General features: G+C 44.9%; 1 protein-coding gene across 2 annotated transcripts in view; it reads right to left on the bottom strand.

Annotated features, from left to right (window-relative positions):
• Positions 1-26,630, bottom strand: part of STX18 (syntaxin 18) — a 75,688-nt gene that overhangs the window by 5,111 nt on the left and 43,947 nt on the right. For both annotated transcript variants that reach the window (XM_031942875.1, XM_031942874.1), the window contains exons 2-9: positions 18,285-18,352; positions 16,112-16,227; positions 14,242-14,319; positions 14,038-14,104; positions 11,124-11,236; positions 6,748-6,836; positions 1,555-1,613; positions 333-402 (exon numbers count right to left, since the gene is read on the bottom strand). In XM_031942875.1, the coding sequence (XP_031798735.1) occupies positions 333-402; positions 1,555-1,613; positions 6,748-6,836; positions 11,124-11,236; positions 14,038-14,104; positions 14,242-14,319; positions 16,112-16,227; positions 18,285-18,352 (660 nt within the window). The remainder of the gene's footprint in view (positions 1-332; positions 403-1,554; positions 1,614-6,747; positions 6,837-11,123; positions 11,237-14,037; positions 14,105-14,241; positions 14,320-16,111; positions 16,228-18,284; positions 18,353-26,630) is intronic.

Genomic DNA, 26,630 nt, shown 5'->3' with positions numbered 1-26,630 from the left:
ATGGGGAGGTGTCCCTTGAGACTATTGCTGACCATGGGGACCGTAAGCAGACTGACAATCAATGGAGAAAGGGGTTCAGCCGCTCATTCGGCTCATGATCAACTATTTGATGTGCACCTTGAGTGACTGTGCAGAGGACATGACGGAAGGGTTTCATGCCATTATAGAAGGGCTTCTTGTAACGTATTAAATATACTATAAAAGAACATTCAGAATGTTATATGTTATAGGTGGTTTAACAGTACTAGGAAATGTCAGAAAAATAATGTGCCTAAGAAATGTGAAGTCATTTATGCTAAGTACATTCCACCTTTACATAAGGATGTTTTTACCTGTTGCAAAACCTTTTCTGTGAAAATCTCTTGAAGTCTGGAGATTTCGACCACTTTTCCCTCAATTTGCCTTCATAAAAACAAGAAAAGATTGAATACATTTAATATTAACCACAACTTGATTCAGAGATTAAGAAAGATATAAAATCTTAAGAGTTAAAAGAGTTCAAAACCCATACCAGGACTAAATGTGATAACTTTGCCAGAGATTATGGATTTTTAGTCCCCTCGGCCTCCCCTCCCTCTCCCCGCCACCTCCAAAAGAAAGTCTTTCTCCAGATTGGAGAAATTCAAAATGGTTAACTATGAAAAGAATGATGGGGAAGAGTAATTTAAAGTATGGCTTTAACAGTAACTCTTTTTTTACTCTAGTTTTCCCTATCGATGGCAATCTATGGTGAAACTGGCATTTTAAAAAATAAAGAGATGAAATATGCAAATATTCTTTCCACTGAATGATCACCTATGAAGTAATGGAAGAACATGTATTTAAATTCTAGCTACATTATTCCAAAAATTATTAGGAAGACTTGGAATATGGGTCCAGAGTGAACTCTTACATTTGTCATCTGATACAAGAGACAAATTCTTAAAAGTAAGAGGGGGAAATTCCAGCTTTTATATTCTATATGTTTTGCAAAATACACACTCAATTTTATTTTCCAGACATGCTGCTGACACTTAAAGAGTTGTGATAGGGTTTCACAACTGCAAAAGGTTCCCCAGACTCCATGTTTATTATTTGAAGGATCTGTGGTTTTGGTCAGTATTCCTTCCTCCGGAGAAGAATCTATTTGTTTACACAAATTGCCAAAGCCTGAGCAAAATATATTTCTTAAACGGTCACCAACCTCCTTCTTGTACTTAAGCACACTGATCCTGGAGTGAAGGTCATAGAGTCTATCAATGGGTCTGTACTCAAGGTCTTTTTAGCTAAAATAACGCACTGGAAGAAAACTCAGTGGAGAGCCACCTTACAAATCATCAGTATTTGGTGCAATTATCAGTAACAACAATGATTTCTTAAAGGCTCTCACTGCATCCTCTTTTCTGCTTTTACGTGCTGGCTACTTAGGTCCAAACCATGGCCAATTCCTTGCTCTGTTGTGGATCATGTACAGTTTCCCATCCAAGTATCCCCATGAAAGTCCACCCTCAACTTGCTCCAGAAAAGTTCAGAGTATCTTTCTGAAAAACATGGAAGTTGCCATTATCTACATACCTCACTTCGTCAAACAAGCTGTTCATCTCCCCCACGAGTCTCTGATTTTCTTGTTCAAACTGGAAAGGAAGCAAACATCACACCGATTTCTACTCAAGGAAAGGAAGGAGAGTGGGATACACACACTAAAACACCGGGTCAGCATTTAGTACTGACACTTACATTGGAGAAGGAAGGCCGCACCTGTGGGACACTACAGCAGCTCGAAAAACATCAGAGTAAGTTTAGAAGGTTTTGCTGTTTCACTAAAAAAAGGCCTGAATGACAAAGGCTTTTGTCAGGAAGAGACCATGGGTGACTGCGTCACCTTCATGTGCGACTCATGCCATTACCTGTCAGGCCATTGGTCCTACTTGAAATCAAAGGGCAAACACGTGAATGGTCCTTCCTTTCCGTTCCTCCTTTACAATGTAGCCCCTCTCAAAGGCTACAGACATTCTCTTCCCTGACAAACGCAGTGCCCTTAGATCTCACACAGTATTTTGTTTTGTATTGATCAGATGCATTTATCTGGACTGAGATTGCATGGAGTCCTGCAGGGGATTGATTACTGGGTTTGAAATAAGGGGGCACATTTTCTAGCCCTCAGACCCACTAGCTTGTTTGTCTCAGATCCATATTTTCGGACTGGGCTGAGGGGAACTCCCCATTGAGATGAGACCCTGAGTACTCGGCAATGTCCGTCTCTTCTAGCTGTTCTATTAGCACAGATGCCCCTCTCCCTGCTCATTCTCGGTCCCTAAGGGGACAGAGGCTCCAGGACATGCGGCCCATGTGATGGCTGCCCCTGGGCAGAGGCTCTACACCAGGTGGTGTAGTTAGCCCTCCGACCCATGGTGCAGTTAGGGGCTTCTGCCCCAAGCACTGAGCCTGCCTTGGTGGGATGGGCAGACGGGCACCAAGGGCTCCATGGCCCGGAAGGCGGCTGAAGCCGGTCCTTAGAAGCCCCTCGCCGTGGCTTTTGTCAGGAAGAGACCACGGGTGACTCTGTGTCGCCTTCATGTGCGACTCACGCCATTACTTGTCAGGCCATTGGTCCTACTTGAAATCAAGGGGCAAACGCCATGAGCCCCAAATTGGGGAAAGAAAGCGGGTTCTCTCCCCCAGCATCTACCTCAGTATCTTCATGGCTTTTGCTTTCCTTCACAATAATCAACAAGCACTTACTACGTCCCATTATTTGCCCGACACCGAAACACACAAGGACAAAGGCTATGGCTGCTTATACAACTTTATGCTTTTACAGCATTTTCATGTCCGATTTCCCTCTGGACCTCAGCAGTTTCCTTTGGTAGGAAGGATGGATATTACCAAGAGCAGTTTGTAAACTGAGAGGAAAGAGTCGCACCATTTGCTCAGTGTCACACACAGTGAACACAAGGCAGAAAGGCTTCCCAGTTCCACAGCCAATGCTTTACTGTCTCGGATTCCAAGTGAAGCAACTGCTTCTTTTTCTGTCCTCAGTGAAAATGGACTATTATGGGTGAACGTGCCCTCTGTAAAAACCTCTAGGGGGATTGCTTGCTTCAATGGACTCCTTGAAAACCAGAATAATTTTCTTATTTTAAAGGTTGTTTTAAAAAACCTCATTTTTTACCGTTTTAATAACATTTTGTAGTATTTTCCAATGTAGAGACATAACATTTTCAATGAGAAAATGATTATTCCATTCAAATATAACAGGGAAATTATGTTAGGCCATTACTTATTAACTCAATGTCCTGAGAATCCCCTACATGAACTGCTCGCTGTTAGACTCTGGCCCGGCAGGCAGGCAAAGTCCGAGGACCACTGTGAGCCAGTGATGTCATTTTGGTCCTCCTGGAAAAGGAAGGACACCGACTGAGGAGGAAGAGGAAGAGGAGGAAGAGGAGGAGAAGGCGGCTCCTTGCAAATATGACTGTCACTAGGCAACCACAACCCCTACCCCCCCCTCCAGTGAGATCTGTTCCTAGCATAGAAGCCCATCACCATCCTCCATCAGCCTCCTGGCAGTCTGTCACTTTTAGTGGTCTGAAGCCAGTAAGTGGTCTCCAGCAGCCTCCAGCAATCACTGGATGAACTCATTTATCCCCAAGACTGGAGGCCAATCTGAGACAGAAATAAGCCCACAGGCTTTGGAAGTAAAGAGCACAGCCCTCAATGGGTAACAGTGGTGACCCCTGCTTGGGGTGGGGGTGGGGGGCAGTACTTTCCAAGTGATCTCAAAGCTGAGGGTGTTCTCTCTCCCTTGGCTCTAGAGGCAGAAGGGCCCCAGAACCTTCTGGCCCAATCTCGTCTTTTTAAGTCCATTTAACAGAATTCTGGACTTGGGTGGCCATTTAGCAGCTTTGGTGCTCTGCTTTAGCTCATTTGTCTCTTCTGCCTGCAGGATGATGTCTTCCTTTTTGTTCTGGTCCTCAGTCTCTGTCCTTGGGGCTATTTCCCCTCCTAATTAGGTTTATCCTTCCTTGAAGACAGAGATGGAGATCTTCTATGTCTATGAGCCCCTGGGCCATCGCACTGGTCCTGACAGTACTGTGTGGAACTGAACTTACTGAGAGCATCATGTGGCTCCCTCCTGTTGATTTAAAAAACACGTATGTGCTCGTGTGAGCCCAAGCTGCTGAAAGAAGTGAAACCCAGAGGCACTCGTGCATGTCACTGCTTCTCATGCATCATTGCGCTGGCCACAGACCTACACTAATCCAGCCAACGCGGCCGCCTAAAGGGCCGCTGTCACTGGCCTGAAGTGATAAGAGACTCAATTTGTGACTAGCTCATCCCCACCTTTTCCTTCTTAAACCACCCCCTGCTTCTCCCCGCTGCTCTCCTGATGAGTGCTCTCCGTGCTCACCCTTCCTCTGTCCACGAGGTGGCCACTTGCAGCTCCTCCATGTTGGACTGTTCTTTGAGAAATAGTGAATTCTCCCAAATGCCTCCTAATGGTCCCGCTCTGGTCTGGCTTTCCCTTTCTTTGTCCATTTTCCCCCTCTCCCTTTCCCCTATTAAAAGCAAACAAAACAGGATAAACCCGGACCAGGCTGTGCATATTTCTTTCTTGACTTCCTCAAAGACAAGATTGTTGTTTCTTCTCTCACTATTAGAACATAAATATATGGTCATCATTAACCCCTTCCATTACTTCAAATGTTTACCTTTCTGGTTTCTCTTGTTTTTCCAAGTCTGTCTATGTCTGTTTCTCTCTCTCTCTCTCTTTAAATAAAAATCCATTTCCTTCTGTACAATCATAATCAGTTTGTCAGGATAAGTTTTTCTTGAATTTGAATATATTTTTTGCTTTTTGGAATAACTTATTTCAGGATTTTCTCTCCTTTAAAGTTGCTATGGAATAGCCTTGATGGATCCTCATGGATTTCTTGTTACTTGAACGCCTTGTGAAGCAAGTTCTTATTTTCACTTGGCTTGAGCTTCTAACAGGTCTGGGCAGTTTCCTTTTGTGATTTCTTGAATCATAGTCTACAGTTTGTAAAAATTGGTCCTACTTTTTGGGGAGTGAGTCTGGAATTACTGCCTTCCAATCCAATTTTCAGGTCAATTGCTTTTGATGGTAGATATGTGTCCTTCAAACCTCAGTCCTTTGATTTTATTCTACTATTTGTTCTCTAATTGAATCATGGAAAAATTTTTTTAATTACTGAGTCTAATCCTTAGGCAAAGTTTTCAGTCTTCTATTCCCAACTATTCGGCTTCCAAATCTTTCTAATTTCATTTACCATTTGCTCCATATTCTTTAAAGAGAAGCTTGGCATTTTCATTGAGCGCACGGAGCCCTGGGCTGGGTCCCGGCCCTCTCCCTTCCAATCTCACCACCCAGGTCCTCCGTGTCTGGTCTTCCCCCACATCAGCATGGGAGCTCCTTGAAGGGAGGGAAGTCTCATGCTCTGAGTCCTATCCCTAGCCCACGGCCCTAACTCACAGTAGGGACTTTACAGATGCCCCCTCTCCATCCTCCAATGTATTCTCCTTTCTGCTTTTTCCCGTGAATTGCCCCAGGTCCTGGTCTGAGGTTTAGGACAAGGCCGAGGCCCTATCATCGCACAGCCCCTGCCAGCCTTGATGGCACTGGTGCTGTCTCACTGTCTGACAGGGTGCGGGACCCTGGGCTGGCCTCCAGGAAGGCCACCCGGACCTTCCCCCACGCAGGCACCTAGCACTCCTGTTATCATGACAACATGACAGGGCCCTCCAGATGCATAAGGCGCCCAGGAGCTGCCACAGCTCTGACAGGCTGGGGATTTGCACCCCATGGGCAACCTCCTGCCCTGCCATTCTCTCAGAATACTCCAGCCCAGGACTCCCAGACTTCTGGGTGTCTTCTTAGTCTTTTAGTCTTCACCATCTCTTCTGATACTCAATTTAATCTGTCCTGGGCAAGGCGTGTTCCACATCACCACGTTAGTGCGCGGCCCAAACAAATGACCATCGAGGTGGGCGGCAGCTTTGTCCCCCCAGTGAGATGCACGTGGAAGACCCCAGCACACTCTGGGTGAGGAGACAAGCAGGGTCCCCCTCCTCCTCCTGACTCTGCTGGATCCCAGCACACTCACCGAATGAATCAGCGCAGAACTACACATGGCCTTCAACAAGGTGTGGTCCAGACACACACCCTGAGAACCAGGACCACAAGGCCCCACCAGCCTTTGAGGCCCCCTGCTCCCTCACTGAGAACCCACAAGCCCTTCCTCATCACCATCACCAGTGCCCATCACCTGGGGGAACAGCCCGCAGAAGGTCCCACCTTCCATTTTACCACCATACGTCAGAAGGCCTGTGATTTCATCAGCTTGGTTCTTCCCTAGCAATGCAGATCACATGACTACATTTTGTGATCCTGTCACAAAATCCCTCAGTCTGAGAACAGCTTGTTAGTGAGCAGCCTCTCCACGATTAACTTAGCTGTTCTCTGAAGACTGACCATCAGGCCTGTAGGGACTCGACGGGCAAGTGTTCCACTGGTAGAGTCTTAAAGAGTCCAGGGTCACCTCCCTGCCGTGCTGCCTCCGAGGAGAGAGGATGTGGTACCAAAACCGCAATCAAAATTTTAAAAACCAAGCAGAAGCTTTATCTAAAACATTTACTATCCATCTATTCGGTATAAAAAGGAAACTAGGGTTAAGAGTTTTCACTCAACACTGCATTCTCTTCCTAATATTTGTTAAACATAAATGACAAAATGAAGAAAAAAATTACCACTTGTATTTCTTCCGGGGACAACTCATCTTCTCCTCTGCCATCTCCCCACAGGCCAAAGTTAGACTGAGCTGCTGTCACATTCTTATCTGCAAAGAAAATACAGAAGGACCGACTCAGAACATCTGCCAACAGTATACAGCCAAAAGAATTTCCTGGGAGAGCAGATTAATTCATTTCAAGGGCATCAAATACAGGCGTTCATTCAACTTTGTTCATTTTTTAATTGTTTGTGGTGAGTGCTCACAGGTACACAATGTGCACAAAATGATTCTCCCATAATCTGTATCTACTCAGATTTTTAAAAATGTGTAAAATTTAAAAATCACAATCTCATTATAAAAGGTTTTTTTTTTTTGTTGTTGTTGTTTTAAACCAAATGACTATATGAAAACAATATCTTTCCTAGGGCTTGTTGGGTATCCAAATATATTTTGTGTGTATTTTTAATAACCAATTTTAAAATTTATTTTGGCCTTCCCTCCCCCCCTCAAAAAAAAAAAAAAAAAAAAAAAAAAAAAGACCTTTTGTTGTTGTTTTAACCAGATCTACTGCTTAGGCTGGACAGCTAGGGAAAGGCTAAACACATTTAATTGCAGAAAAAAGGAAGATAAAGAGAAGCAGAACGGGAGAGGGAGGAAAGCCAGCTTCAGACTCCGGGAGTCTGAGTCAGTGAGCACTTCCTATGGGCAGACTGTTCAGCACAGAGACACAGAGAAAGGGGGGAAGGCCCCAGCTCCAGGAGTGGACACCACAGGCAACACTAGCATGCCAGCTCCCAGAGCACCAATGGAAGGAAGGACTGTGAAAAGAAGAAAGAGCACCCACATCTGTCTGACATTTATACTGCTCTCCAGTGACTGAGGAACCATCACATCTCAAACCAACCTTGTTCGATGACTCTCTAATATGTCAATACCAAATGAGACACAAAGATAAAAGATAAGACAAAATCATTTTAGTTAGTTTGTTAATCCTTTTGATTCTATCTTGTCCCGGGAGATGTCCTGTCTGTGGCCCCTTTTTCCTTTGATGCAATGAGTGCCTGTCTTTTCCAAATGGACATGTCCTTGAAGCTGATTTTAGGCCACTTTTCCTGCAAATCATGTTTGGGCTGTTCCCTTCTTGGCATTTCTCCATGCTGTGCCATGATTCCCAGATCCATAGCATGGCTATTTAGGAATATGCGTGAGAAAGATGGGCTTTGCTCTGATGGAGAAGCTTATAAGCACAGAACATTTCGTCCCCAATCCAACTTGACCATCTCTTTTCTCCCTGCGTAATTCTGGGCCCACTTTATTATCTTTCTGCAGGGCCTAGCCAAGGTACCCAAGCTGATAAATGTGCTCCCTGAACTGCCTTTCCAAATAAATGGATTCTTCCTTCTTTGTGGTTCTCACCATTTAATTACGTGGCTAACCTTTCAGAGCCTGTGGACCTTGTTAACTGAAGCGCTGGACTGATACACATTTTGATGAAATAGGGATAGTGTGGTCTACAAATGAGCAAATTTTGTGGACTTCACTTAGTTTCCCTTTTGGACTTTGTGTCAAACGTCCTTTGTCACAATCAATAAAAAACTCTTGTTGGATTTTTGCTTTATGCTTCAAAAAACAAGGGAAAAAAATCTTACTCTAAATCCATAGTTTTTAACAAAACAGAGCCATGTTAAAGACCCATCTTTTCATTTATCAAAGAACTGATACACTAACGGGGATGTTACTTGGTCAGGACGCAATGCTCTGAGTGCTCACTGGGAGTGTCTGTTGTATCAAAACAAAATGCCCCAAACACATAAATGATATCAGTGGAAAAACAAACTCTAGTCCTTTCAGGAAAAAGGAGGTTAGATTTAGGATGCTGAAGTGCGGACTGTGTACAACGCTGAAAGTTCCCAAGTTAGTCAAGTCTCTTGTGAACTTCAGGTTTATGAGATAAATCAGCTTCTCCACAGAAGGGACCGAGTCCTTACTTTGTGCACAGTAGATCTGTATCTGAAGCCAGTGTTTCTCATAGAAATGAGTTACTCTTCCCCAGATCATCTCAGTCTTGCCAATTCTTATTGAAAATGACAATAAGATGGGACAGCTGGGTTGTGGAGGCTTCTGACTTACAAGAGGGGCTATAGAAGAGAAACATTTTGAGAACTACTGTAGATGAAAAACTCTACATCTATAATTGACTCACCTAATCAATGATCCTTTGGAGAGTATCAGAGTGAAATTGAAATTTTACAATACCAATAACAAAGAGACAAAGAAAGTGGAATCAGAATGGGCTGGTCATGATAAGTGAGGATAAATATTTCTTTAATGCAGCCAGTAGCTAACTTTAAACATGATTACCAGGTAGATCAAAATATCAGTTTTGGAAAACCAAGGTATTCAAGTGTAATTAAAATTACACTTAAATTACCATTAAATCCAAGCTATTTTTAAGGCATGTTTTTGCTTCCATTGAATTAAAAATCCCTAGAGAATAATATTTAAGAAAGAAGGAAGTTAAAAATGTAAAGAATATAATTTAAAATTTCAGACAAACTGAGTTGAAATTCACAATCGCTTTAACATTCACTGTAATCCTACATAACAAGCACAAAGATTGTTTTCTTTTCATTTCCTTCCTATCCCATTGGAACCAATTACTTTTGGGAGCTACCGAAGTTGGCAAGGAGGTGCACAGAGCTCATTAAGAGGTTCGGGCACCCAGAGTGAGCTGATCGCCAGAGTCTGATCATCCTTCCCTAGTGGCTATCCCTTGTTTTCTTTCACTACCTGTCACTAGAACACTCTTATTCTAACTGGGAAGCTTTCTTTCGAGTTGAAACTAGAGCTAAAAAAGGGAACAAAGGAAAAAGAACGTTTCTTGCCTTTGGGATGAAAATACATAAGACTTTTCTCTCTGACTGCTAATATGAATCTAATTTAAATACATAATATACTTAAAAATGAAGTAAAAAATATGGCTGGTAACTAAGCCAAGCTTAAAGTTTGTAAAGGTCACTCTGTTAAATAACTAGGAGTCTTCTTTCTTTTTAATAATAACAAAGTGCCGCCGATATTTCTGAAACATTAAAAAAACCTAAACATGTTACATTTACTTTTAAATTGTAATGTCACATGGAAAAGTTATTCATTTTCATAATTTTGTTTCTCTATATACACAATTTTGAAAGAAAGCCATCTTTCTTTTCCTTCATGACGATGGAGCTGAGAATCTAGACAACCAATCACCATACTGTGTTTATACACACTTCACAACAGGCAGCTGGGACACAAAAGAGAGGCCAATGCAAAGGATGGGGCGGCAAAAGAGACCGGGGAGAGGCAAGCTCAGAAACCCGCCAAAGGACCCACATGACGTGGCTCTCGAGCAGCAAGAGGCAGGTAGCTGCTTTTGGAACTGAATTCCGTCACTGTAATGTTCTCGCCAAAATGTACTGTTCTCTGCTGAGGTTTTCTTGGGGTCTCTGGAGCAGCCTTCCTTTCAGTTCAGTAATCACCACAAGTACAGTCAGGTGTTAAAGTCCAAATCCTTTATTGTCTTCTTCAAAGTCTTGTCTCCTTTCCTGGGACCCATATTAGCTTTCTCAGAGGCCTAGCTCTCTCCTTGGCTCCGAGAGGTGGAGCTCCTGCCACCAGGCTTTTTGTCTTCTCTGCTTCTGCCAGCTTCTTGAGGTTCTCCTGAATGTGTCTTGGTTTCTGTGGGGGAGGCAGGAGGACCGCCATCATGGTCTCTGTCTTCCAGTTCTGATTCTGGCTGAGTTTGTCTGAGCTTAGATGCTCTCTTATCATAGATGTGAATCTTGTGGAACTCTATTAAGTACTAAGTACATGCACTGAACTAGAGAACTGTTAAGCACCAAGCTAAATAACCACTGTCTTTATCAATTCCACTAACTAGCATCTTGTTTCAAGTTCTGGCCCATAACACGTCACCACCTGCCTTGAACAAGATACTATTTTGCTTGAAAACAGGTATTAATAATTCTAAGAGTAGTATCAGTTACTGACCAATATTTCTACAAAAAGCACATTGCCTCAGGGTTCGAAAGGGCTTGTCCATGCTTGGAGAGGCCCAGAGAAGTAGGGAGTGAAATCCACTTGAGGGTGAGAGACCTCAAGTTGGTGTTGGGTCTTGGGGCTACCTGAACAGCTTGGTGACAAGGAGGGGACAGTGCCCCGAGGCCCGCGGCTCTCCCTTCATTGCTCCTTCTCAGAACCACAGGAATCTCAGCTTCCTGAGAGGCTCCAGAGGCCCCTCCAAGTGGAGCCCCAAGCCGAGGTCAGAGGGCTGCAGGGGTACCAGCGCGAGCCTGCGCTGTCTGGGGACAAAGGGACTGCAAATTATCAGGAAACTTTTTGTAAAACGAATACCTCGGTTTTCCTCCGTGGAAGATTTTTCTTCCGATTCTTCTGAACTCTGTGAGACTTTCTCAGATGATGAGGATTCTGCAGATTTACAGCTCTGGTCCGGTTCAAGCCTCGACCTACAAACACCAATAATGCTGTTAATGTTGACATTTATTTAGTCGGGGCAAGTTCAAAGTAACAGAATAAGACCACAGGCCTCCCGGGGTCCTGCCAGCACCAGCCTGAGCCTGGGTCCTCCCAGGTAACCCACAGCAAGGGGCTACTTCTGTCTCAGACCCAAGGACTCTGATGCTAGTGTCGCCAGCTTGGTTTGTTGGGGTGGTTCTGCTCAAGGCAGCCATTTCCCAGCAAGATTCTTCTCTTGTAGCACACTGATACCAGACCTGCCTCCCCCTCCTTTGGAGTGAGGGTGTGCGACTCCAACAAGGACTGCTGAAAAACCCATCAGACCCTGTCACTAAAACACCACTTCTAGAAGGCAAAGTGAGCCTCTTCTACACAGCCGTCATGAAACCTGGACGGATTTCATGATGAGAACTGGTAAAACTACCGGGTGGCAAAGAAAATATTAGATATAAATTTCATAAAAAGAAAATACACGTAAGTAGTAGATTTTCATTTGATGCATATGAAAACTCTAAAGTAAGATTATTTAAATATTGCTAAAATATAAAAAATGTGTCTTAACAAGCACACACTTAATGCCTACTAAAATTCAGTAAAGGAAATTCACTGTAAGATTAATTGACTTTTAAATAAATGGGTCTTTTTATTGTTTGTAGTCTTCTGCTTCCAGAGTATGCTAATGCACCAGATTTCAATTAAAAATGCATAAAAAGCCTGCAATGCAGACTTTTTAAAAAGCACTCTACTTTGTCTAAGTGATAAAAACAGATTCTAATTATCACATAAAGAGTCTGCTGAAATCCTGGGGGAAATTACAAATCAACTAGTTGAGAATTGGTTTTAAAAGTCATTTAAAAAAGTCATCACAAAGATTAGTTTATGTTCCAGCCTTTCTTTTAACTGATTTGACTAAAGATGGGTCTATCACAGATGCAGTCAGGAGTCTCCACCTGGCCTACATCTGTTCACCACTTCCCACACTTGGGCTTCCATTTGAAATTTTTATCAAAAAGAAGAGCAAGGGGGTGGGGAGGGGAAGCTGATTAAGATAAGGAGAAGTAGGGGGAAAAAACACACCACAATTTCAAAAAAGGCCTTTCAGGCTTGAAATAAATTCAAGATTCAAGTACAGATCTCCTATTTAATGGAATAAGCAATGCTTCAGGTCCAGAGCACATCACGTGGATGAATTATAATTTCAGATGGAAGTGTTTACTTTGAGCACAGGCACAAGGCATTTGAGTAATAAATTATTCATGTTGCTCAATATACAGACTGGATGAAATCATGTTTTTTCATCTTTACCAACCAACGTTTATTCAAAACCTGCTAGGAACATCAGGTACAGAGATATCACCCATAATGCCTGCATCAAAGTAATTAACTATCCAGTTGGAGAGAGAGGACCCATAAATAAATTACAAAGAACAATAAGGATGCATATATTAAGGGTTTGGTAAAAGAACTAGGCGGGAAATATATCATAGAAGTCTATTTATTTATTTACTTTTTAAAATGAGGATTTATTTTAGTTGACTCATTTTCTTATTTTTATTTATTTATTTTAAAATTTATTTTATTTGAAAAAACAGTAAGGACAAAAAAATAAGGCAAAACAAAAAAGAACATTGTCATGTGCCCAGCAGAACATCAGGGAGAACTGAAAACCCATGACAACAAATTACCAGATCCAGAAAGTATATGTGTTAGTAGAAGAAATTATATTCATGGATGTGCATCATTTCTTTACTTCCTTGCGAATTGTTCTCTGGTATTCTGCTGTGTACCTTAATTGCTTTATTCTTTTTTTCTCTTTTCATAGCCCTACCACTCCCAGGCCGGCTATAATTAAGAAAACATATTTACGTATACATATGGAGATATGTATGTACACATGTATTACCCCCCCCCCCACACACACACACACATTCACACACATCTCCACACCAGGCTTCTCCAGAAGCTGCCCCCCAGCCCCGGCATCAGCATCTCTCCCCTGCCCACCTTGATTCTGCTTCTCTCTGCCTCCTCACTGGCCTGTATGGGCTGGGTGGATAGCGGGCCCCAGATAAATGTCTACTAAAGTCTCCTGACAGTCACTCAGACCACAGGGGTGGTTGCCAAGTCTTAACGCTCACTGCCCTCATCTCTGAGCCTTAACTTCCTCATGTAGAAACAGGGTTCGTCTTCCTCCAACTACCTCATTGGGTTCTGGGGGAAAGCACTTGGGGAACACAACTAGGACCAGGATGGCCGCTGCTAAGCTGCCCCAAGCCATGCAGGCCTTTACTTACGAGGTGCCAGGCCCTCACTGAGCACTAGGGCACACAAGTGGTAAGAGCCCCAACGAGCAGTCAAACCACCCCACAGCCCCAAGCTGACCCAGCAGCCCCCAGAGCCCTCATTCCATTGGACTGGAAGCCCCACGAGTTCAAGGATGGTTTTCTCTCTGGTATTTGTATTCCTGGCCCTTTGCCTAGTGCCTGACACATAGTGAACACTTCAAGCTTCATGTAATACTCATTTTAGCAAAACATCACAAAGAGAAAAATTTTTCTTAAAACAACACTTCAGTTACATGTTTTCTAGAAATAAAACCCAAAAAGGTTACTACACTTACTCTAGTTGAAGTGAAGATATAATCAGTATAGACAGATTACATGTGCTGACTGCCAAGAATACATATCCCCAACTAAATTCTCAAAACCTGTTTGCTTTCATATTTTTGCAATTAAGAAATCACAGTTCTAATGAGAAAGAAATGCCCATTTCTCCAAGAAAGAATACTTACAATCTTTTTTTATCTACCACACGTTTAACTCGGATCGCTCTCTGCTCAGAATAAATTTTACAGACTCCTGTTAACGAAAATTCAAACAGGTTCAATTTTAAAGTTATGTTTCCTGTTCAAAAGTATACATAAAATAGTTTAAGTAAAAGGTTTTTTTTCAAGTAACTGGTAAATGTTAGTTTTATGAGAAACTAAATGAAATACTTTTTAAATAATCTTCAATGAAATCCAAGACTGCACTTCTGTGTTCCTTGACTTGCTGGGAATGCACCTCCTTGTGTGCTGTAATGAAAAAGGACAATACTTTAATCACTTTGCGCTTAATCGCACAAAAAGAAACATTATTCAGCTTCTGCTACAGCAGCTTATTTGAATAAAGCATTTAAAATTTACAATCACAAAGGAAGCTTGTGTAAAATGACATATTACATTTTCTTAAGTATAAGATTTATTGGGCTTTATAATAGCTAAAGCTTAAAAAAGAAAAGAAACTAAGGTCAAATAATTTAAATTTGATCCAATTCCAGATAACATTCTGCAGGAGTCTGACCCCATTTGTACAAATATCATCAATCTACTGAGCTGGATGATCCCGATGGGAACCTCTGAGTATAACACTGGATTCCCTGCCAATCTCTGCAGCTTATATGGCCACGGGCACCTTGAGGCCCTCGTGGGTGCCATGGCTGGGAGAAGTTGTCCTTCCAGATCCTCTTCTGGGCTGAGCCTTTCTGAGCCTGGCTAGGCGAGTTCTTGTCTGACACCTTCCAGCTCTGTAAGGAGCACCAGGACTCAGGATCTGTAAACATCCTTTTTGAGAGCCTAGGACCAACATTCTATCACAACCAGGAGCTAGGACTCGGAGAGTGGGTGAAGGCAGGAAGGTGACAACATGAGGGAACATGGGGATGGCGCCTGGTAGAGAGGACTTGGGTGGTGAGGAAAGAGAGCTTGGTCCCCTTTCCTGTTCCTTTACTCTGGCTGCCCCCCAAGTCTCCCACCCACTCCGGTCCTGCACAAGCCTCACGGCTCAAAGCTCACTCCTGTGCATTTCCCAGCTGGGGGACTTCGGGTGAAGCCCTGTGACCTCTGCTTGCCTCAAATCAGCTGGAGAAGGGAATGGCCCTTTGCTCAGTAAGCCCACGGGACATGAGAATTCACAGGATCACAAAGAGCCAGACATGACCGGATACCCACAAGCTACTATGGACCAATGTCAATCCAAAACAATGAACAGAGGGGAAAGCAGCATTAAGGGATCGATAGAAGTTTTTTTTCTTTTACATGTACAGAGAAGGTGAGATTTTATCTGGTGAATTTTAAAGGACTGAAGAAAACGTGATTTTCATTCTTGACTCTTATTCTGAATTGTATCAGGACCTTTCAGACTCTTGCCCAAATTCACATTTTCAGTCCCATCTCACACTATTCCTCTTCAAACAGTCTTAGGACTTCAGGAAACAAAGCCCCTCACCATTTCCTCCTCTTTTCACCCACCTTGATGCTCCTGCCCAGAATGGACCTGCATAAATGTCCATTTCTCCAATTCTCTCCCTCTTTTCTGGACTGAATTTACCACTTCCTGTGACTGCTGTTCCTCATGCTCACAAAAAGCTCGCTGGCCAGTTTGGGTTAGATTAGGTGAGGTGGGCAATCACTGTGGTCCATCTATATTTATCATCACAGTATCCTAGGGCTTACCTTTGTACTTATACTCAAATATGTATTTCTGTGATCCTGCCTGAGTGCTCCAAATTGACGAGAAGGTACTTGAGGGCAAGACTATGTCTGACTTTATCTTTCCAAGTCAAAGCAGCACAGATGCATCATAAAATTTTAAATATTCAATGTCCTTTTATGCCCTCTTTCTCCCATATATTTTTTTTAAGGTTTAAAAGTAACCAAATGGCTATAACAACATTTTGTCACAGCACTGAACAGAAAACTCAGATAAGAAACCCAAAGTAACGAGCAGATGCCACCAGATTTCTAAGTGCTTTGAGCACACTCTTCCCCTTGAGCCCTTAGTTACAAGCCCTGATGTTAAAGAGGCACTATCTTTCGACTACTTCACCTTCTGTTCGTAGTTGCTGAATTGCTTCTGAACACGTCCTCATAAATATTTGGGCATCCTGATCAATCTGATCCCGTTCTGTATCAGTCATCCTCATGTAGTCAGACATAATGTGGCTGGAGGGAAAAAAAAGATAAAAGTTGCAAATGACAATAAGATTTTTAAAAATGTTTGCAGCAGATTTTTATTGCATAAGAAACATACTTTATTTCCAAACCCCTTTTCCTAAAGACAAAGATCTTCATAACAAAAATGGAACAAGGAGGGTATGAAAAGAATAGACAGGGAATGAGAGCTTCATGGACTCCGCGGTCCTGTATCTGATAATTCTTATGAATTACAAGAAACGGGCTCATATGTTCCTCTGACCGTAGAAAATATCATAATTTTGGATGTTATAGTAGGAATTTAAAGACCATTTTAGGTAAATACGATTACAGCTTTCTAAAATGCCTTGTCAGAGGCTTATATAAAATTCTGACAGGAAGAGAAAAAAGTCATTGGTAGTGAGAAACAATTAACATCAGCCTTATGGTTTAAAGGATCTGAGTGAGTTCCTGGGCATTTCACAAAGTCCTTAATTTCTGATCGAAGGGACCCGTAACTTTTACCTTTTGTTATATTTTAATTTTTTTTGTATTCACTGAAGCTCCAGTTCATGGTGGAGAACATCTCTGACAGTTTAGAACTTTCTGGGAGTCTAAGTCTGCTTGGTCCCTGATCAAAGATCATCCATGCTAATTCCCACCCATCTTTTCTTCCTCTTGTTGCTACTATCACTGGGTCCATAAGCCCTTCTTCTCCCTCCTGTGGCTTCCTACACTTCTGGAGAATGATTTTTCCAGTTTTATTCACATGAACAAAGAAATCCAAACTAAACAACTAGAAGCGACTAGAAAATTATTCACTTCCCCATTGGATGCCATTCTTTATTTTATGCTTTTAAAAACTCCCTAAGCCTACCTTAATCCTTGGCAAAAGCCCTAGGAACCAATACTTTGGTTCCCACATGAGAATACAGCATCAATTGCCCCTAAAAAGTGCTCAACAAGCTTCTCTTTTTCATTAGTCATATAATCCCAACTCCATTCTTATGGGAATGGGAAAAGCCCTAACTGCTTTAGGATTGTTTTGTCAAATCCTTCACCAGCCTCCCTTTCTCAAAAACCAATGAAGAAAGAAGAAATATAAAATATCTAACGATAGGGCAGGGATTTCCTATTTTAACAAGAGAACATATTCTAACTCCCAAAATATACAAAGTGAAGCTCTTTGTTCATATAAGTATAGTCACATAATTTTAGAAGCCTCCTGCTGCCTCTAGCGAAGTACACCAATGCCTGACTGAGCCTGGCATCCGAGTCTCTGCAATTATGCTCCTCTCCAGCTTTCCTATACATCCCAGTCAAATCTGACTCCTATACACATCCCAGCCTCAGCCTGTACTCTTCATCGTCCTCTCCACATCACCACATTTTGGGGCCTGGAGATTTCACTCTTCACTGATCCTTGATTTGTGTGTGTGAAATGTCACTAAAGCACAATAGTGGCAGTGTAATTTTATCTCAGAATGGTTTCAATTTAAAATAAATTTTCCAACATTAATAAGTATACCTGGATCTTCTTCCCCCTCCCCTAGAGGTAAACAGTGTCAGCTAAGATGACAGAAAAGGAAAACAATAAATGCTGTGTGGAAAAATTGGGACACTAATGCACTCTTGGTGAAGTCGTGAACTGATCCAACCATTTGGGAGAGCAATTTGGACCTGTGCAGAGGACAAACTGTCCACACCCTTTGACCCAGCAATACTGCTTCTAACTCTAGATCCCAGAGGATCAAAGAAAAAGGGAAAATCCCATATGAGCAAGAATATTTATAGCAGCTCTTTTTGAGTTCACTGGTGGTGGAAAAGAATTGGAAATTGAAGGGACGCCCACCAATCGGGGAATGGCTGAAGAACTCGTGCTACCTGACTGGGACGGGGTGCTGCTGTGCTACAGGAAGTGACCAGCAGGACGGGGTCAGGAAAACTTGGGAAAGCTTATCTGAATTAGTGCCAGGTGAAGTGAGCATGGCCAGTGGTGGATGATCAGCTGTGACTGGCGTGGCTCTTCTCAATGATACCAGAATGCAAATCTGAAGCGGGTATGATGAAAAGACGCCTTTACTCACCTATATGCGTTAATGTAATCTTTCCTGTGTTCCAGAAGAAAGTCTCTCAACTTCCCAATATGGGAAATCTAAAAAGAAAAAAGGATATCCAGGGGTTACTGAAGGCAATTTCTCTGCTGTCCTTTCCAAAATGTACCAAGAACCGCCTTTTCCCCTGTGGAGAATAAGGCTGTGCAAATGGATCCTGTATGGGACAAACGTGGAGTGCTCTGCTTGAGGTGACCCCTTCCTCAGCTCCCCGGGGCTCCCCTGGTTTGCCTTGGATCCCCAGCTCTGCCCCAACTCATCACCTTATGACATAATCCCTTTCCCCTCAAACACTGCCGTCATCATGGTGAATCTATTTCAGGCAGCAGAAACGTGCCACATGCTGAGGACGCTCCTTGGCCCCCAGCCCTTTCCCGGCCCCCAATTGGCCCATTTGGGCCATGCTCCACCTCATCCGCAGGCCCCTCCATGGGAGGCTCTGCCCGGATTTTGCTTAGGCCCCACAGTGCCCAGGGTACGCGCCCTCACTGGGCCGGGCAGTGATTTCTGAAGATAATCCTTCCCTTCCCAAACAGGTAACAGAAACCTGTTACCTAATGTGGGGACTGGGACCATCCTCATGTCTGTACTGGAGTTAAATGCTTTCTTCTCTGGACTTTTGGAAGACGGTTCTAAAGGGAGCCCAGAGGGCCCAGAGCCTCACATTTCATTCAGGAGAAACCTGGGCTCACAAAGTAGTGATTTCTCACTAGCCTAAATGGGCAGGGAATTTGTTAATTCATTGTTGCTGCTGAAACCGAGGTTTAGAGAAGACTGGTTGATTTAGGGAAGAGAGTGAAACAGAAAACATTAGAGATCCCTGTATTTGTGGATTAGAAGCTAATTCTAAATAGTCACGGCTCATATTCAGAAAAAGGCTCTGACGTGCTCACATCTGGTTCCTCACTGACACAGGGCTCACTCACAATCCTATTTTGGGTTCAAGGAAGCATTTAACACTGACAGGTTACACTGTGGGGGGCAGGAGGGTCTGGGAAGGCCTATTTCTCTGTACCAATTTTAAAAATTACTGGATGGTGAGAGTTGAGCCTAGAAGGGACCTTGGCCATCCCATGGTTCATCTCGTCTCTCGGCCTTCCCAACATCCGCCCTTGGCACATGAGCAAAGTAGAGCTTGGCCAGAGGAAGCGTCCGGCCCTGGGCCCCAGCGCACTGAGGACACCAGCTCTTCTAGCTCCCTTCAGCTGTGCTTGGGAAGGGGCTTACACCCTCCTCACCCCCCAGGCTGACCCTGGAAGAACAAGGCTCTGGAAAACAGGTGGAAAAGTGACTGAGCCATGAGTCAGGTAAGGTTAGACAGGTGATAAAAGACCATGGACAGATCTCCACGCCCGATCCCAGTCTAAAAGAAGACTAAAGCAAAAGTATACAACCGGCCTGCCTTAGTCATTGCAAACCCACGCTCACACCGAAATCGGGGGGCAAGAAGCTTCGGAATTGGATCTGCCCAGAAAGCATCCTGGAAAATGAGAGTGACAATGGCCCCTGGGAGCTGGTTTTTAAGGTTTACAAAATCCCCTATTTATATATGGAGGGGTACACACACACACACACACACACACACACGCACACTCACACACACATGCACACACACACGCACGCACACTCACACACACATGCACACACACACTCACATACACGCGCACACACACACACACACACACACACACACACACACACACTCACACCTCACCCTATGATGCAGAAGATAAAGGAATTCTCTCCTAACCAATGGGTAAGCTGAAGCTATTAGATACCAGAGTCAGCAGCTCGCGGGGCTGTTTGCACAGAAAGTTCACACAGTTGGGCCCCCCAGAGCTCCTCCCAACACACACACACTGTCTGACCAACCCAGCACATCTCTCACAAGACAACGGTCGCCTAAAGTCAGTAAAGCGTCCCGAGCAGGTGACGAGTACACCCTTCTTGTCACAGCAGCGGCCTGGCTTGCTAAAAACCACCAGATCACAGGATTTTTGTTCTTCTAGCCCAAAGAACGAATTGCCCACGAAACACTGGGCGCTGATGGGCGTAATTTGCCTTTGCAAGAAGCTGCTTTGTCTAAGATGAGAGTCCAGGAGGCCTCCATGGAATGTTGCAGAATATTCCCTTTGACCCGATATGATTATTTTCAATCAATCAACAGGCACAGCGGGAAGCTGGGCTTATGGTGTCACCGGAAACACAGCGACAGCAACCACTGTAGTCCTCACACTTGGAAACTGATAAACACGCTTTCACAGGTTTAAAGGTTCACATCACCAACAAAGCTCAACTTAATAGTTCATTAAAGACAACATGAATTTAACGCTCCTCGTCTAAACTGATAAATAAGCAGCAGCGGCTAACATTGTAAACACAACTTTTTTAAACTGAAGAAACAATTCATAACGTCGCAGAACCAAAATTTAGAACTGAAAGGAAATCTCAGAATCATCCAATCCAACTCTTTCATTTTACAGAGAAAACAGAAACCTCAAATATAGTAAATTACTATTCCAAGGTCATACAAAGAGTAAATGGGACCTGTGTGACCATGAAGGAAGGACACAGGATGTTAGGAAAGGAGTCAGGAAAATCTGAGTTCAAATCCAGCCTTAGATAGTTATTAGTTTTATGACTTCAACAAGTCATTTTAATGTGTCTGCCTCAGTTTCCTCATCTGTAAAATGAGGATAATAGCTCTTATCTTCCAGGCCTGGGAGCACGTACTGAGTGCTATTACTACTATTACTATTATCATAAAGCCTGACCATGGGGTTTATAACTAGTTACATATCTATCACTAAATCTCCCCCAGTCTCTCTTACGCTGCAGTCCCACATCAAGTACTTATGGAACATTTTATATGAGACATCTTACAAGCATCTCAAACACCCTCCAAATAAAAATCACCACCTTTCCCCCTCCCCTGCCCCTTACTTGACCACTCTCTTTCCAGTCACTCACCTTGGAAACTTTGATATTGTTTTTGACTCCTCAATTTTGCTGGACTGCAGCTGTTCTCTGGGCCCCCATATCCTGTCATTTCTAATTCCATATCTCTTAAATCTGTGCCCTTCTTTCCACTTACACAGAGACCCTCATGATCCCGTTGCCTGGACCGCATAAGACATTCTAAAGACGTCACCTGTCTCAAACTGTTCTCTGTCTAGGTATCTGTCGTTCACACATAGGCCAAAAAGTGCCGGTTGAGGGCCCTCCTCTATTCAGCCTATTCCTGTGACTTTTTATTGACACCAAGATCAAAGAATTGTTTCATATTTTTAAAAATTGATAATTTTTAAAATTAAATTACATTTAATAATATAATAGTAGTAAATTAATATATGGGTATAATTTCTAAATGAGTAAATATACATATCTTCAGGTGCATGATCAAGTTTTTTTTGGTGCTGATCAAGGTGAGTGACCAAAAAAGTTTGCAGATCACTGTTCTAAACGATCTATTTGATAATCTAGCAAACGATTTGGAAGGAGAAAAATAAGACAACCATACCATAGGTTGTTACTATCACAAAAAAAGCATATGTATTATCTTTGCAAATATCTTTGACCATCAAATATCTACAAAACAGCATACTACATGACAGATTTTTATTTTATATAGAGAATTCACACATGCTTACCGTCAGCACTGCAAATGTAACATTTTTATTACAAGTACGTGTAAAAACAATATTATTTGACTCATCACAAACCTCATCACTCAGGTGTCTTTGGAAAATAGGCATATTTATTGTTCATATACCCCAAAGGATTCTGGGAAAGTCTGAAATAACAGAGATAGCATTAAGATAGTAATCAACATCTAGGAGTAGATTTGGGAAATTATTAAGTGTTTCAAGTACACTTGAATTGTTCTCCATTACATCTGATCAGTGTCCATTTTACACTATTGCTTTGGAAACTCTGAACTGTTTTTTATTTATTTATTTATTTTTTATTTAATAGCCTTTTATTTACAGGTTATATGTAAGGGTAACTTTACAGCATTAACAATTGCCAAACCTCTTGTTCCAATTTTTCTTTTTTTTTTTTTTTTTTAAATTTTTTTTATTTAATAGCCTTTTATTTACAGGATATATACATGGGTAACTTTACAGCATTAACAATTGCCAAACCTCTTGTTCCAATTTTTCACCTCTTACCCCCCCCCCCTAAATGTCAGGATGACCAGTAGATGTTAAAATATATTAAAATATAACTTAGATACACAATAAGTATACATGACCAAAACATTATTTTGCTGTACAAAAAGAATCAGACTCTGAATTATTGTACAATTAGCTTGTGAAGGAAATCAAAAATGCAGGTGGGCATAAATATAGGGATTGGGAATTCAATGTAATGGTTTTTAGTCATCTCCCAGAATTCTTTCTCTGGGCGTAGCTAGTTCAGTTCATTACTGCTCCATTAAAAATGATTTGGTTGATCTCGTTGCTGAGGATGGCCTGATCCATCAGAACTGGTCATCATCTAGTATTGTTGTAGAAGTATATAATGATCTCCTGGTCCTGCTCATTTCACTCAGCATCAGTTCGTGTAAGTCTCTCCAGGCCTTTCTGAAATCATTGTTCCAATTTTTCACCTCTTACCCCCCACCCCCTCCCCTAGATGGCAGGATGACCAGTAGATGTTAAATATATTAAAATATAACTTAGATACACAATAAGTATACATGACCAAACCGTTATTTTGCTGTACAAAAGGAATTGAACTCTGAAATATTGTACAATTAGCTTGTGAAGGAAATCCAAAATGCAGGTGGGCATAAATATAGGGATTGGGAATTCAATGTAATGGTTTCTAGTCATCTCCCAGAATTCTTTCTCTGGGCGTAGCTAGTTCAGTTCATTACTGCTCCACTGGAAATGATTTGGTTGGTCTCGTTGCTGAGGATGGCCTGGTCCAGCAGAACTGGTCATCATGTAGTATTGTTGTTGAAGTATATAATGATCTCCTGGTCCTGCTCATTTCACTCAGCATCAGTTCGTGTAAGTCTCTCCAGGCCTTTCTGAAATCATCCTGTTGGTCATTTCTTACAGAACAGTAATACTCCATAATATTCATATACCACAATGTATTCAGCCATTCTCCAGCTGATGGACATCCATTCAGTTTCCAGTTTTTAGCCACTACAAACAGGGCTGCCACAAACATTCGTGCACATACAGGTCCCTTTCCCTTCTTTATGATCTCTTTGGGATATAAGCCCAGTAGTAACACTGCTGGATCAAAGGGTATGCACAGTTTGATAACTTTTTGAGCATAGTTCCAAACTACTCTCCAGAATGGTTGGATTCTGAACTTTTTTTAGAAAGGAATTAACAGCAAGGACTTCAAGGTCACATCAACAACAAGATGGAGGTGGTGGACTAGATATTTTCTCTGGTCCCCATGACATCTTAAACCCCTTCAAAACAGAAATTATATACCACAGTAAGAAATGATGTTTGAAAAATGTAAACAGTTAAGCTTTTGAGATAAAAATTATTATTTGGTTAAATCTGGGATTTCGGGCAAGGGTCCTCTCTCAGCCTCAGCTCCCTCAGCTGTAAAATGGGCGCGCATCTGCCTCCCGGGGTGATTGAGACGTGCCGTCTCCTGCTTAGCACAGTGCCCGGCATGTGGCGGGCACAGCATGGACCTTTAAACTCCTCACCCTTCCCTCGCCCACTGCTGAGGCTGTACACTGGCTGTAGGGACGAAAAGCCCAGAAAAGAAACAGCAAAGTCCTCGCTCCAGCTCAGCACCAGAGAGATGCTTCTTGTCAGGGAAAACCAGACCAAGATGCGTCCCTGCCTGCTGGACCTGAAGAACTACTGGCACCGGGAACGCAAACTTCCCATGGCAGACGGGCCATCCATCCTTAGTAAACGTGGGCCACTGTTCATCTGCTTAGATTTCCAGCCCTTAGAACAGTCCACCTGCACACCCTGAGAGCTTTCCCACCCATCCATCCCATCAGTCTGGTGACCTGTAAAGCAGGGGCGCTGCCTGGGCTACCGCCACTACGCTGTGAGGGGAGCACTCAGGACACAACCAAGTGTTCCCCCATCACTCTGTCCCAACAAGGAAAGGAGGCTGAGTCTGGCCCAGTCTGGTGTAACGGGGAGCCCCCCTGTCTCCGAGCAAGCAGCAAGTTCTCCTCTAAGTGCTCAGAATGCACCGACTTTTTCCCTAGGGAAATGACTTGGTTTGAGAACGGGGGCCTTTGGCCGATGTTAGTCTGTTGGCATCTCTCTCAGTCCACATGATTCCCCGAAGACTGGACCCCGGTGTCACTGCCCCGTGTGCAAGTTACTGCAATACTCCGGCGGGCGCGTGGGTCATTCAGCCGAGAAGCAGCTCCTTCAAGCAGGTGAGGGGGCTGCGGAGGGCTGAGCTCCGCACTCCCCGATCTCAGCAGCGCTTCCCCCTCCCTTCCCTAACGCGGTCTGGAGACGACGCGCCTGGGCGGAGAGACTTGCAGAAGGCGGCCTCTCCTGCAGGAAGCTCTCGTCCCCGCGGAGGGTCTGGACAAGCGGGGGCGGCGGGCTGGGCCTCGGGGCGCGCCAGCAGCGGCGATTAGAGGGAGCAGACGGAGGGCGGCTTCTCGGAAGGGAACCGGGCTATTTAACCCACAGAAAAGCGTGGGGGCAGGTCTGGGGGGGATGACACGGCCCCAGGGTGGTTCTGAAAGCTGGTAGGGGAAGCTGGCACTTGATGGGCTGGAACGGGGAACACTTAATGCACTGTGGGCGGCTCCAAAGGGCAGAAGGGATAGCGTGGGGACCAGCTAGGAGCAGGCTCGGGGATGAAGCTTCCCAAGCATCGGATGTAGGCGAGACGGACAGGGCTGCCCGGGAGACGCAGGCCTTCCACCCCCGGAGGGCCCTTTGGGCGGGAAGAGGGACTCGCACGGTGGTCGGGAGTCTGGAACAACCTTTAGTCTCTCAGGATCCTGGAGCCACATTTCCTTTATCGGATGCATGGCTTCCGGCCTCCCCTTCCCCCCCCCCCGGGGCCGCCCCCCCCCCCCCCCCCCCGCTCTGCCGCCATTGCGGGAAAGCTCCCGCCCCTCTCAGACGGAGGAGCCCAAGGCGCCCTGGGCCCGGAACCCGCATCCGAGCTCGATGTCAGGCACGGCCAGCACTTTCCGTGAGCTATCGAAAGGTTTTTCCTAATGTGACGTTTCTTAGATGTTCTTGGCACCCCAGCTGGCCGCACACACAGAGACAGGCGCGCGCGCGCGCACACACACAAACACAGAGACCGGCACACGCGCGCGCGCGCACACACACAGACACACAGAGACAGGCACGCGCGCGCACACACAGCACGGAACATCACAAAAGTCCAAACCGTGCAGCCTGACACTGCAGCAGAAAGCAGCGCCCCCTGCCGGGCGCAGCAGGCGGTGCAGGCTCCCTTACCGCAGGCCGGGGACTAAAGGGCCGCGGTGTCCCGAGCCCGCGCTAGGCCCCGCACAAAGGCCCGGCCCCCACTCCGGGGCTGCGACACCGGGGCGAGAAGCGGCCATTCGCTGTCAGAGTTAAGAACCACCACGTGCAAGCACTAAACTGCAAACAGAGTTTTGAGCCCAGGCGCGGAAACAAAGTCCTTTATGTGAGTCACACACGCCGCCGGCAGGAGGCGGCCGTTAGGGGCCGGCTGAGATTCGCCCAAACAGCCGCCACCAACGCCGACAGGTGAGAGGGACGGGGCGGGGCCCCGGCGTCTGCGGGCTGCGCCGTCCTTGCAGACCGACGCCAGCAGGTGGCGCCCGGGGCAGCCCGGAGCCGGCGCGGCGGCGGCCACGTGACCCCGGCCGGTTCCAGGGCCCGCCCTCCCGGTTCCAGGGCCGCCCCTCCCGGATCCGGCCCTTCTCTGCCGCCGTCCGTGAGCCGCCGGCGCTCCTCCCGTCACCCGACTCCCCCGGTGCCCGCCAGGGGCTGGGGTGGCCCCGGAGACGGCCTGGCTGCCCCGGCCTCGCCGTCCGCTCCCCCTCCCCCTCGGGGGCCTGGGAGACGGCGCGGCCTCGGCGTTACCGCGCAGCCCCGTCCGGGGGCCGATCCCCGGGGCGAGACCGCGAGCGCTTTCCAGCCCCGAAGCCCGGGGAGGAGGTTTCACGGGCGAAAAAGGGAAAGGCTTTTGGGCGGACGCCCGAACATCCGGGCCCGGGCCCGCCTCCGCGGGTCTGGCTGCGAGAGCGGGACTCGGCGGCCTCCCTCCCAGCCGAGCGGTCACAGCGGCGCGCAGACAGCAGCTCTGTGGGCCTCGGTCGGTGCCAGACGCCAGGCTACAAACGTTGTC

Source organism: Sarcophilus harrisii, chromosome 6 (genome assembly GCF_902635505.1).
Source record: "Sarcophilus harrisii chromosome 6, mSarHar1.11, whole genome shotgun sequence".
NCBI classification, from domain to species: Eukaryota; Metazoa; Chordata; class Mammalia; order Dasyuromorphia; family Dasyuridae; genus Sarcophilus; species Sarcophilus harrisii.
This window is presented reverse-complemented; position numbering and strand designations above follow the sequence as displayed.